Source organism: Erpetoichthys calabaricus, chromosome 1 (assembly GCF_900747795.2).
Source record: "Erpetoichthys calabaricus chromosome 1, fErpCal1.3, whole genome shotgun sequence".
Classification (NCBI taxonomy): domain Eukaryota; kingdom Metazoa; phylum Chordata; class Cladistia; order Polypteriformes; family Polypteridae; genus Erpetoichthys; species Erpetoichthys calabaricus.
The window spans coordinates 152,113,544-152,128,109 of record NC_041394.2 but is presented as its reverse complement, the minus strand read 5'-3'; the positions used below and the strand labels follow the sequence as shown (position 1 = coordinate 152,128,109).

Here is a 14,566-nt window from a genome sequence, read left to right as displayed (position 1 = left end):
TCCGCACTGGTCATAGTACAGAAACGGCACTAACGTGGGTTGTATTCTGATATCCTCTGATGAAGGAAACTCCACTGCAATTATGTTGTTAGACTTAAGCACAGCATTTGACACCACTGACCATTCTATTTTACTACACAGGCTAGAAAATGATGTTAGGCTTTCAGGCACCGTGCTCGCTTGGTTTAGTTCTTATTTATCAAATCAATTCCAATATGTACAGAAATATGCTGACAGTACTCCATCATTATACACAGAAGTGAGATATGGTGTCCCGCAGGGCTCAGTATTGGGACCTTTACTGTTTTCACTTTACATGCTTGCACTGGGATCTATCATTAGGAAACATTATATTAATTTTCACTCATATGCAGATGACACCCAGTTATACCTTTCATTTAGATCAAATGAAGTTTCTCCAATGTTGTCTTTAATTAGTTGTTAGTGAATTAAAGGAGTGGATGGATGAGAACTACTTGTCTTTAACCACAGATAAAACAGAGATGTTAATTGTTGGAGGGAATGACGCTGATCACAACAATATTTTGTCATCATTTAACTCAGTTGGAATCACCATTAATTTTACTGAATCAGCCCGCAATCTAGGAGTTATCTTTGAATCTAGAATGTCATTTAAGGTGCACGTTACAACGTTGTCTAAATCATGTTTATTCCATCTAAAAATTTTGGGAAATTAAGGAGTTTTCTACGGTGGATTGACTACTGCAATTCATTGTTCACTGGATGTTCAAACTGTTCTTTATACAGCCTCCAGTTAATCCAAAATGCTGCTGCAAGAATTATTACAAGAACAAGAAAATATGAACACATAACTCCAGTTCTTAAATCCTTACACTGGCTCCCGGTTAAGTTTAGGATAGATTTCAAAATCCTCCTTTTAACATATAAAGCATTACATGGCCAAGGTCTGGCTTACTTATCTGAACTTATCATGACTTGAAAACCTGAGCGCACATTAAGATCTCAAGATGCCGGTCTGCTTATGATTCCAAGGATTAATAAAATAACAGTGGAAGGTCAAGCTTTTAGTTATAGGGCCCCTAAACTGTGGAATGGTCTGCCTGCTACTATAAGAGATGCCCCTTCAGTCTCAGCTTTTACAGTAAATCCCGGCTGAAGACTCACTACTTCAGTTTAGCATATCCTGACTTGAGCTGCTGATTAACTGTACATACTACATCTCTGTTGTTAGTCATTAGCACTAAAACATAAGCAATATGATAGTTATAATTTGTTACTAACCCTCACCTATTCTATTTCTCTTCTCGGTACTCAAACGTGGCACTTGGTGCCACAGCCCACCTGCCAAGCTGTTTTGCCTGCCAAAGGTAAAGTCATCTCTGTTGGAGAATCGCAGGAATCGTGGAAAAGAGGGGTCCTTTCATCGGATTGGCTGGCCCAGCATTGTTTCAGCTGTGGAATGGCCAATTGGTGGAGGCAGCTTGATGGTTGAGGTCTCCAGGACTCTAAACATATCCAAATCATATTATGTGATGTCATCTACTGTTAAATTCTGCTCCATACTTGTATTTTTTTTATTTTTATACTGTATCGAGGATTTGTTCTGTTCTGTGTATTGTATTGTATTGTATTGTATTGACCACCTTCTTTTTGACACCCACTGCACGCCCAACCTACCTGGAAAGGGGTCTCTTTTTGAACTGCCTTTCCCAAGGTTTCTTCCATTTTTTCCCTACAAGGGTTTTTTTGGGAGTTTTTCCTTGTCTTCTTAGAGAGTCAAGGCTGGGGGGCTGTCAAGAAGCAGGGCCTTTTAAAGCCCATTGCAGCACTTCTTGTGTGATTTTGGACTATACAAAAATACATTGTATTGTATTGAAGAAGGCATGGCAATGTCTGTAGTACCTCAGATATCTCAGGGATTTCAAACTGTGTCCCAGATACTAAAGAACTTCTATACATCCACCATTCAAAGTACTCTGACAGGAGTATTACTCCCTGGTTTTGATAACAGGATGCACCAGGACCTCCAGGCTCTGCAGAGAGTGGTGCAATCAACTGAATGCGTCACAGGGTGTACATTCACTAACCTTCAGGCCATCTACACCAAACGATGTTGAACCAGGACAAGGAAAATCATCTGTGACACCAGCCATCGCAACAATGGATTCTTTACTGTGCAGCAATCGGGTAAACACTACCACCACGTAAAGTCCTGTTCAGAGAGATTCAGGAGGAGCTTTTTCCCCACAGTCCATCCAGATGTCTCTATTATATAAAAAAAATCCTGGGACAGGACAACACTTTTTAGCCTGGGACAAGACATAACTTTTTCAGGTAGATACTTTCATGTCCCGTGAAATGAGACTTTGTGCCAAGAGATTTAATCACACCCGGGGTCGGAAAGAAAAGACAAAGAGTAGATGATAAAGTAGAATGTCATAAAGAATTCAAAAATGTTGGCGAGATATATATGCAGAGCAGGTTAGAGATAATGAAAGTACTAAAATTCAAAAGTCTCAAAAAAATGATAGTAAGGATCGCATTATCGAAAACAAATGGAAATTAATACTCGGTGAGACAACGGAACAGCAAAAAGAGATTGAATATATTGTTTGGATTTAAACTTTAAGTCGGAGACTTGTAGATCGTCTAATTCGTGTTGCCATCAGGGAAAAGTAGTGTTTCTTCCCAATGAAAAGGCTTACCCGCAAGAATTAAAAGATTTGTTGTTTGGTGAAAATGAAATTCGCAGGCTGGGGAGGTTGGCGAAATGCATGATGCCCTATTGTTAACTGTCTCACATTAAGTTATTTAAGTAATCTATTACTATTTTACATATTTATAATTCTGTTAATGAGTTTTGGATTTTTAAAGTTACATACTCAAAGTACAGTCATAGGAGTTTAACAACTAAGCATTTCACTGCATATTGTACTGTATGTTTAATTTGTATGTGTCTAATAAAATTTGATTTGGTTAAGGCTTTGGACTTCAAACCCTGAGGCTGTGGGTTCAAATCCTGCAATCCTACAATTACAGTGTGGCCATGAGCAAGGGTCAATGATCAATTTTACATTTGTGTCATCTGATCTGAGGTGAATAGGGGTTCCAAGTTTTTAGTTGATGGCTACTTAGTGTATGTAGGGTGTATCTTCTGGAAGACCCAAAAAAAAAAAAGCTAGAGACTGATAGCTAGTGGATGCCTATGTTCCAGTTGACTCCTGTATTGGATGAGCCCAACTCTCACCAATATCTCATGAGAGGTCAGAGATAAGACTCTGACTAGACTGTGTTCAAGAAGCCGGTAGTGGAGGTTGTTGTTGCCTGGCACAGCGCACTGGAAGGACACCAATAGTGAGCGAAGGTGTCATGTTTAGGGAAAAAAAAAAAAAACTTCATGCAACATTAGTTGTACTGAAGGATAGAAATTGGCAATATCTAGTATTTATTGCAATATTAATTGTCTTTACTGAATATGTTTGAACCATACTTTATTTTTAATTTTAAAAGAATAATGTTTAACCTGACAGTATGGAAGCTAGTTAAACAAGTTTTTGCTCTGGACATATTTAGGACTCACTAGGTCAGATGGATAAATTGAGTTCTGGATGCAGGTGGAAGATGAAATGTAAGGCAAACTGAAAAATCTGATCTAGCCCCTAGCTAAAGTGAAAAGCTGAGTCATGTATGGAGTGGACTGGTCCAAGGGAACGAGTTGTGAACACAGAGGAGAGTCACCTTACCCTTCACCACCACTGGTGCAAGAGGTGTTTTAAGGACCACAAGACTGGTTTAAATTCAGGGTTAACAGAAAGGTTGGGACTCTCTGCTATTCCATCCATAAAGAGGCCATGCCATGACTAAATTTCACATTTGTGCATGCAGATAATGTTGTCTTTTTGGCATCATCAGACTGTGATCTCCTGTGTGCACTGGAATGGTTCACTGTAAAATGTTATGTAAATGGGATGAGAATTACCACATCCAGGCCTTCATCGAGGAAAAGATTGGCTTGATCCCTGGAGTTAATGAGTAGGCAGCTATCCCAGGGTTAGGTTTTCAAATACCTTGGGCTCTTGTTCCTGATATGAAATAAACCCCAAGGGGTCCACGGTCAGTTAATAACAGGCAAAGTTACAGTTTTGATGAACTCAGTCAACTGGCCACCCTCATTCTACTGGGCATTGTACAATATTAAAGTATGTGCTGGATAGTGTAGTTTATTCTGTTATCTCTGAATTAAAAGCTCCCAAAGTATATGGGATTGCATTCCATGTGCAAGATGGAGAGTGCCACAGCCGAGATACAATGAAGAGAGACAGAATAGGGTGTCAGTAACAGTTTTGATTACCAAGATTTTTATTTTCAAGCAAATGACTAACAAAGTTGGAGCAGGAACAGCCTATTCAGGAGCTCTAAACTGGGTACAATAAAAGTTGCGAGTGTTCAGTCTGCAAACCTTGAGGCTAACTGGGCATCTCGTACACAAGCAACAAATAATTCTCACAGTTTTGACCAACAGCCTGACATTGTAACATATATTTCACTATGTATGTACTGCAAATTTCTGTTAAATAGGACCAAAGCCACTTAAGGATTTATACGTTAAAGTGACTTTGAAACTTAATCCAATTACATTATTTCTTATTAACTGCATATTCACTTATGAACCTGATTGAAATGTACATCCTAGTGTATAGACAGCAATAAGATCTGTAAAGCAAGATAGGACTAAACCATTTATGACATTACAAGAGAGAAAACAGCAAGGGTAAGGAATAAAAATTTATGCAGACATATGTATCCATTTCAGTGATGATTCTTGCAGCATTTTGATTTAACTGAAAGCTACAACCAGAACTTGAATAGCCTGTCAAGGAAATGCTGTGATAGTCATTTCTACAAGAAAGAAAAATGCACAAATTACCATTTCTGTAATCTGCAACATCACAATTTTTTCCTGTATCTTTAGCTGGAAAAAACAGGTTTTGTAGGGTGTGGTAAGACATGGACTGATATTAAAGATAGTTTTACTGAATCGGCACATAGTTAAAACATAACATTTAGGCCTCCTGAGTCAAAAAGCAACGGTATCTTGCTGCGGTCTATATCATTGCACCTAATTAATATTTTGTTTTATTTGAAAGTTAATTGTATTTTCCAACTACTTCTCCAAGCAGTTGCAAGTACAGTGAAAAGAGTAAGGAAACTAAGACATGAGGGACACAATTAACTGCCTTGAGAAATAATGGGAATACTATCTTCACATTTTTTTTTTTAAATACCAAAATTCATTTGTTAAGTGTGAACGTGCAAAATAATTTGAACTGGTTGCCCAAAGTGCAGGTATAGAGTGTCTTTTTGGTCACAAATACAAAGAGCCAGAAGAACCACCCTTACTTCCACTACTCCCAAACCTTTCCACTGATCAAGCTATAAATCCAGAAAGGGATAGGAAGTTGACAAAATTCATAGACTAATGGCAGAAGAAGGCAGGCCTTGCAGCGAATGAATGCTAACCATCATTTTGATTGACCTCACTTGCCCAAAACACAGGGCAATAAATGGGGTTATCTGCTGGTGCACAAATTCTTTATCATTAGTTTATGGCTCTTGGATCATATTCTTCTGTTACCCTGTGTAATACAAGTTGTCAGAATTTTCTTCATCAGAACAATAATATTTCTTATAGAACAAGATAATGCTGTTTCTGTATTGTGAATATCACATTAATGTTTTCTATAGACTTGGTCAAATTTTCTTTTTCTAATTTGTTAGTGGGCAATAAGTGCAAATGGCTTCCTTTTTGAAGTATGCACAGTACAACCCTCTTTCATTATCAGTGATGTAAATACCAAATTGACAGTCTCAGATTCACTGCATAATGGACAAAAATGGGAAAGAAGACTAAAGTAGTTAACTGCAACCACTTAGGACAATATTTCAGAATCTTTAAATTACTGAAGAGGTTCTTTGGAGTGTTGAATAAAGTGCTTTCCATTAAAAACACTATTTACCTATTCAACACACAGATGTGTAGGGGGAAAACAAGCAAAAAGTGTTAAATATCTAACCTTTCAAGTTAGTCACCCTAAAATAACAATCAGAAGCATTTGGCACTTATAGAAAAACATTTCAAAATGCCAGATTCATCTTAGAAGATTGTATACACATACAATTTAAGAGAAACAAACGTATACTGAAAAATAATGTTTACTAGCTACTAAAATTACAACTACATGTCAAATGACAAGCTTAAACACACATATGCTAACAGATTCAAAATAAAAACCTCTAAGAAAAATTATAAATATATTCGAGGTGTAGAAATTTTTTTCAAAAGTTTGTTACACTCAGGTCTCTTTGTTTTGGTCATCATCCTCCAATTTCCGGATTTCACTTTTTAAAAAATTAATTGTTTCTCGGCTTGCTTTAAGTCTCTCTTTTAACTCTGTAATTTCAAAGCTGGTCTTCTTCTTGGCAGCTTCCAACTTCTCCCTTGTTCTCATTTCTAGTTCAGCAACTGAAATAAGTACAATACAAAAAACATAATACTAAAGTAGTAAGATGAAAAGAAATTCAATTCTTATGTCTCATACTTTACATACTTCCCCACAGTACACACCAGAGTTCCCATTTTTGTTGCATGACACCGAGTAGCAGAAAAAAAAAAAAAAAAAAAACTAATTAATGGCTTGTCACTTTTACCACTAAGTTATATTTATCAGTTAAGTACAGTTATCAACTCCTCACTCGTTACAATTAAGTCAGAAGTATGTGGCATTGTCTAGTACAGTGGCTTTCAATTTGTGATATGCAAGAAGTTATGGGGTGGTATGTGTGGAAATACAACAAAGAAAATGTTGGAATCAGCATGTGTGAGGGAAGGCGGGGAGACATACAGCAGAATTGTGCCAGAAAGTGTGACAAGCTTGGCAGTTGTATGCAAGTGGGCCTTCTTCAAGGAACATCTAGTAGGCAACAACCTACAATGGTTCTGCGACAATTAAAGTTAATTAAGCCTTGCAAGTTGAAGCAAACAATTTGCACAGTTGCCTCAACTTCTGTTGATTACTTAGAATCCCTGTGTCTGTCTTAAAGCAGAGTTGGAACCGACTATGTTATTACACCCTCAAGTACTACCTGGACAATATGCCAGTGATAATGGTAGGAAAATGGCAATTAACAAATGAAATGAGACAGAGCATTATTAGCCTTAGAAGTGTAGGCCTTTTGTTTAGAGAAATTACAAAAGAAAAATTAAATTGTCAGTGAGTACAATGTCCTACACAATCCAAACGCAACTGGAAAAAACTCTTGTATAGTCACAAATTTGAATGAGAGATTTGAAATAATGGCCAGATTAATAATCTTTTAATACAAAACCATACATAGGTCTGCTAAATGAACAGCTTTTACAATCATTCTCTGATCGTAATGTGTGTGGTTCAAATCAACAATGTGTTAATGGAAGTGCATAATCATGGAAATGTACAGTAAGTGGGGCTGCTAAAACAAAATACTGAAAGCAAATCAGCAAATACTACATTAACATCATTCGTTGCATTTTTAAAATTAATGTTAATTACTGTAACAAGTAAAATGTGCTAAATGGGGTGAAAGCATGAAAGGTGCATATTGTAGGATATGGGAGTGAATACCTGCAGCCACCAATGAATAATTATTGCTGCCCAATTCAGAGGCAAATTCTGGATTAGTACAAATGTATGAGTAACAGCAAAGTCTGATGAGTTAGGTTGGGCACCTTGAAAACAACAAAGACTGCTTTACAGGAATTATGAAATAACTTTAAATTGATAAGTATGAATTAATAATACAAACAATACAATTTATTCAGAAAGGCAGCCTTAAAATTGTGACAAATTAAAAAAAGGAGGGTAAGAATTAGAAAATGAAACCATCAGGAGTTGGTGACATTTGAAATCTAAGTTATCCATTAAAATATTACTGTTCTATACTGTAAGTGTTACTAAGCAGCTAATGTTTCCACCATACACTGATACTGCGGTTTTCTGACAAACTTGATTTGAAAAGTGTGCTGCTATAAAAACAGTTTTGAAGAGAGTTTATGTGAATGAAAATATCTTGAATTTTTAGTTTTCACACAGTGATAACAATAAGGTTTGAATTTTCTTTAGTAATGGTTTAAAGCAGTGTTTATTATTAAGCACCTGTTACAAGTGCTTAGTGGGTGTGTAAAGAAATATCACCTTTAGTTTTACCTAATAAGAAGTCAGTTTTTAATTTAAGACTGAAAATGATGGTACAAGAAACATTTAAAGGGCGGCACGGTGGCGCAGTGGTAGCGCTGCTGCCTCGCAGTTAGGAGACCCGGGTTCGCTTCCCAGATCCTCCCTGCATGGAGTTTGCATGTTCTCCCCGTGTCTGCGTGGGTTTCCTCCCACAGTCCAAAGACATGCAGGTTAATTGGCCCTAGTGTGTGCTTGGTGTGTGTGTGTTTGTGTGTGTCCTGCGGTGGGTTGGCACCCTGCCCAGGATTGGTTCCCTGCCTTGTGCCCTGTGTTGGCTGGGATTGGCTCCAGCAGACCCCCGTGACCCTGTGTTCAGATTCAGCGGGTTGGATGAAGAAACATTTAAATTCATGGGGTGGTACTCCAAGAAAAAGGACTGAAAACCCCTGGTCTATTGGATATGGAATGATTCTGAGCGACTCTGAGAAAGTTACATAATTAGCTCCTGCCCACAAATAAAAGAATATTTTCAAATGTACTGATCAGGTAAATCAGTTTAGGAGGTCTTATACAAACATATTGAAGCATGCTATCTCTACTGTGTTATAGTACAAACAATCAATCAATATAAACAAACATAACTTACATTCCGTTTCATGTTTATAGGCTCCCAGTGTTAACTGTCGTGAAGTTGTTAACAGCTGCTGCATCATTGCTGTGGGGTCTTGAAATATCTATGAGCAAAGCAAAGTAAACCTTTGTATAATAATTTATTGTACACAAGCAGTCATATATTAATTTATATGAAAAGTCATGAGAGCCATCAAACACAGTTCTTTATTATTTTAATTAAGGATTTGCAACAAAAAGAATACTCTACAGTTATTCAGGAGCACGGTTACTAATTCAGAACGTGACCTTATAAACAATAAATGAAACAGCTTTAAAAATAAATCGGGAAAATAAACAAAAAACAATCAATCATCATGTAGACATCTCAAATTCTTACCATTTCATCATAAAATTCAGAAACCACTATTTTTTTTGGCATAGCGCTAGAATCAGACTGGAAAAGTTTCAGTAGATGGTAAAGGGTGACCTGTGAAGGATGGAAAACATTGTAATGTACTGCCTTTAAACAAATCCTCCAATTAAAATATGTGATTTACAACATGCAAATTCAGAGAAGAAAAAGCATCTTCAACTAAAGTCACAATGGAGTTGTTTGAAATGAGCAAAGTCAGAGTTGTTGTACTGGAGGAACAGATCAAGCTGTTGTGCTTTTAAGAATTGATCAAGAGAGAACTCTTAACATTGAGCAGGGGTTGGCACACCTGAATGCTCAACAGTTTAAGTCAGACCAAGATAGTAACCAATAATTGAAGTCACAAGCAGTTGCCAAGTCTTAAACTAATTGTCACTAGAGTTCTCACAAATGCTCTGTTCCTCAAAATGACACTCAGTTATTCCCTTGTGTGCATAACAACTGGGCGCAACATTGTTGTGGGTGAGCGCATGGTCAGATCTCCATGCTAACAGTAGCTCCCATAAGAGGAAATGATAAGAAATTATTCCAAAACAGGAGAATATTAATAATTATAAAAAATAAACAGAACTAACCGGGATATTCTGAAACATGGTGCTAACTACAAAAAAGTAGCTGTAGTGAAAGTGCACAAAGAAATTAAGTACTGTAAGCTTAGACCTGTACTAATATAATCCTGACACAAACATGCCTTGTGGGGCAAAAAAAAAAAAAAAACTTAAGGCAGCTGGTTTCTATTGAGGTGAAAAAGCATATTTGGAGAGGGTAATGGCCTAGACCAGGGCAAGTTAAAATACAATTTAAATAGTTAAAGAAAAATCAAATGCACAAAGACTACATTAGAGCAGAACCACTATACTATTAAGATTAGAGAGAATAAGAAAAAAAGTAAAATATGGGTTAATAGAATGAATGTTAATGTAACAATAATTTGCATGCTAGTGAAGGTACATTTGTATAACCAATGGTGTTGGGTTGGTCACCCCATCTAGCTACAAACCCTTAATATTACAGGAGAACTGATCTTTTTAACTAGTAAAGAATTCCACAACAATCCCTAGCATTATCACAAAATATTTCACTACAAAAACTATTCACAATTTGTCTCATTTTCTATAGGGACTACACTTGCTGACTACAACTGAATCTGCTAGAACACCACCCAGCAATTATAAACCACTAGACTGATTTAAAGTTTCAGTTTATTTCTCCATTTACTAAAATTCCAGCTGCTGGTGGTGCATTAGTGAAACATATGCTGCATGTGTTTTACTGAGGGAGGTCTCTTAGGAAACTGTACATTTGTCTCCTATGGCTTCAGCAACATTGTCAACCATTTTTTCTATAAATTCTATTGTGAAACTGAAAATCTATCTAATGGATAACTCAGGTTTTAGCAGTATTTTGAAGAAAAAAAAAAATTCTTGTACTTACAGGCCTTTCATTTGGATCAATGAAAAAGATTTTAATAATAATTTCAAATTCACCCCAGCCTGTTTCTGTTATCTCATATGGTGGTTTTGTGACAACTAGAAGCAAAATTTTTAAAAGTTATTAAAATAACACAGATTAGTCATGTAATAATCTAAAGTCATCAAGCACATTAATTTCCCCATGAGTAAAAAAAATTATGGGACTCCCAATTCCTTCATCTTCCAAAAGACTCGTAGGTTAGATTGAGTGGCAACTCTAATTTGGTCTGGTGTATGTCTAAGGACTACACTTGTAGTGTTAATATTATGAAATAGTTTTCTAGTACGGTTTTAAAGTGGAATGTGGAGAAAAAAAACAAACAACTGTCCACAACCTGAACACTGAAAAATGACCAAGAGTAACCGATTTCTAATATGACATTACTTTTTTTTCTTTGACTCATACATGAATTTCCATTTCACATTCTACTTATAAATACAAGCTGTTTGACACTATTCCTTTGTTAATTACTAATACAATTTTAACCTTCACATATTTTAATTATAAAAAGTTTTCTGCAATAACACTGAAAACTGAAGAGCCAAGAAATGTTAACAGTGCCCATCCCCATGTGGAAATGTCACATTGTTTGTACCTTTCAATATTCACTTTTTGACAGGCAGGCGAATTTATCATACCTGTACTATTTTATACATAACTAAATTAAACCCATTACTAGTGTTTATTTGAGAGATATAGGTATATCATTATATCAATCCATATACATATATACACACACACAAAATATACATCTTACCTCTTAGTGGATTTCCATAACTTTCATGTAGTTTGAATTGAATTTTTTTTACATATGCAGACATATCCTGCAAATAGATTTTATAAAAAATACATACTTTTACTCAAGCAATAATCTAGTTTGTATTAAAACAATACCTAAATAATTTACTAAATAAGTGCATTACACCGAAAACATTTTTTTTTATTTACAAAAGTACATGGAAAATTGTTTTGTGTGGTATGTTTTACTTTTGTTTATTGTGTCCACACCTGATTAAATATGACATGGTTGGGATTTTTTAAACCAAAAAGGTGCTGCTACAATCCTTGCCTCTAGCTTACTATGTTCATTTGAACACATCACTCACTTTGTCTATTTGAAGTTTAGAAAATATATGCAAATAAATGTACCACAGCCATTTGCTTATTAAGGATCTATAAAACACTACATAAAGACTTTTTCTGCCACACAACTCCCTTTTATTTGTCATTATTAGGATACATCCATCCATCGATACAATTAAGGAAATAACCTATGTGAAAACCTTGAAAAATCAGAAGAATGACAAAGAAAGTTAAATACTTAAAACTATGACAAAAATACTAATACTGCTTATTAATGTAAACCATAGTGATGCTCCCACTGATTGGACACCAATCTACGACAGACCATTTTTATTACAAAAGACTTGATCAATGATCAATATATCGTCTGATCAAAAAAAAATTCAGTCAGTGCTTTTCTAAGCTTACAATAAATTAGTTGTAGTGCTCCTTTATGAGAGGTACTATTGTAGTCAGGCGAGTGCACGTCAGTTTGCTTTGACCTTCCTGTAAATAAACAGTAGTAAGGCAGACTTTACCAGAGACAGAGAGAGAAGACCAGAACAATAAAGAAAGTGGAGTAACAAACTGAGAAAAAGGAACTGAAGGAGTCTTCCTGTGCAATTACAGAAAACATCAAAAAAAGCTTTTTGTTTTGTCCTTTAATTAAAACAGACCCTGCTTGTCCGAGCTTGGGTGGTGAGTGAGTTTGGACTAAGTGCTGCAACTTACATTTTCAATTATTAAAAACAGAGATATAGAAGTTATATTGCTAACTTAACAGCACAGTTTGCTTAACATGTTTACAAGTAAAACAGGTAATTTAAAACAATAATAAACATAGTACTAACCTTTTAAAAAGGTCACAAATCTATTAAATGTTTGTAAGAGTTCTATCAAGAATATTCAAGGCTGACATGCTTATTTTTAGTTTATAGAGTATGTGTTTTAAGTCAATTTTATTTATTTTAGTATTTTCATGGTGACTGAATAATAAGCCTAAGGAATTTCATTTCTATAACAAAAAATGAACAGTTGGTTTTTAGCTTAAGTAAAAATACCAAAGTAAACACTACAATATAGAACACAAGGCCTCTCCACATCTGGTTATGCGGGAGCTTAGTGTTATATATATATAAACAAAAAAAAAATCTGCCTATCGAGTAACATGACATCGGCAATCGGCCCTGGAGAAAAAAAGAAAGAAAAAAACCTTGAACAGACTGGCGGGCACTATTCTAGAGGCTGGGTAATCCTTACCAGCGAAAGCCACTTATTCTCACATACCTCATTCCTGTATGGCTTCACATACACAGTCCACTGATGAGTGTGTCCATCTTCTTCTCTCTTTTTTCCAAAATATCGTGCAACATTTCCATAAACGATTGGTTTCACAATTGTAACACCCTTAAAGTAAGATTTCCATAAACGATTGGTTTCACAATTGTAACACCCTTAAAGTATAAACATATTACAAATGTTTCTGTCCTTAGAATGTTTACTAGCCCAAATTAATCTCTATGACGAATAAATCAGTCCTTGGACCATAACTTCTAATTACCAGTAAGTACCAAGCAACTTTTATCAGTATTTGACAACAGAACAGTGTTAAACATATTACTTTTATATATGACAACTTATTCTCCTGTGAAAACTGTACGGTAAAAAAAATATGTTGGCGTAAGCGTTTTTAACGTAAAGCATTCAAGATAGTCTTAACAAATAAAACCTTAGAAAATAATATCTAAGTTCACTTTTGACAGAGTATTCCACGAAAAAGACTCTGCAGGTCCATACAATAATTGAATTAGAGCCGAAAGCAAATGTTCTAAGGATTTCCTACCGTATATACATTTCTTTTTGTAATTTTGTACCTGAAAGTTGTCAAAGTGCAAGTTCATGCGTGCCTATATCTGAACGTAAAGTATTTAATTTTGTTTGTAAAGCAACACAGGTTGTAGACTTCCGCAGCTCTCTATACACCTACCTACAAGCTAATCCGGTGCAGTCAAACTGCACATTCGTCAAAAACTTTTTACATGGATGTCACTGCTTGAGTCGCCAGCTTTTGCTTTAACATAGATAACGACAAAACATCTGACTTAGCTGCGAGACAAACACGCACCTTAACTCGGCCCCCGGAATCTGGTCCAAATTCAGCCATCTCCTTTTTCATAATCATGCGGCAGTTCTGTAGCTAAAATTGCTCCAGAGCTGCCGCGCCAGCTGTTTAACCCAAAACCCGCTCCATTACAATGAAGGTAAGCAAATTGTCACAAAGCCCGCGTGCGCTTCTTCCGGTGTGCAACACCTAATACAGTCGCCACCAGCATTCCCTTATGCTTTACGTTTGGAGTTCCGTGTTTTGAGCATTCTTTTTCTTTTCTTTTCAATTTCATTTTAATTTGACTCCAAACGTCTTTCATCGAATAATACTGTAGTGGGCAGGTGCGTGTGTCCCTATACACCAGAGCCGGTCCTAGGATTTTTGCTGCCCTACGCAAAGTTGTAAATGGCACCTCGCCACCCCTTTGCTTTGAAAGGAATCGTCACTGCCAGACCAGTACGTTAAGACATGAAGGCAGGACTGGGAGCAGAGAAGTAATTAAGACCTCGAATTCACAATTCGAGAATGTCGAGTTATAGCAACGTCTGTTTACAAGAATTACTCGGTAAAATAAGCTCTTGAGGGGTGCCAGAAAATAAATATAAATTGGCCTTTATTTATTGCTTTTAAGGTTTCTCTGAGGAAAATTAAAATAATTAAATAAATTGGTGCTTGTAGTTATCT

General features: G+C 36.1%; 2 protein-coding genes across 2 annotated transcripts in view; one reads left to right on the top strand and one right to left on the bottom strand.

Moving 5' to 3' along the window:
• cpm (carboxypeptidase M) overlaps positions 1 to 14,566 on the top strand; it is a 379,572-nt gene that overhangs the window by 35,550 nt on the left and 329,456 nt on the right. The window lies entirely within an intron of this gene.
• Positions 4,318 to 14,065, bottom strand: yeats4 (YEATS domain containing 4). The gene is made up of 7 exons (XM_028807461.2): positions 13,901 to 14,065; positions 13,063 to 13,182; positions 11,471 to 11,537; positions 10,675 to 10,769; positions 9,205 to 9,294; positions 8,842 to 8,929; positions 4,318 to 6,505 (listed from the first exon to the last, which is right to left on the bottom strand). The coding sequence occupies exons 1-7, from the start codon at positions 13,955 to 13,957 to the stop codon at positions 6,336 to 6,338; spliced, it is 687 nt and encodes a 228-aa protein (XP_028663294.1). The 5' UTR covers positions 13,958 to 14,065; the 3' UTR covers positions 4,318 to 6,335.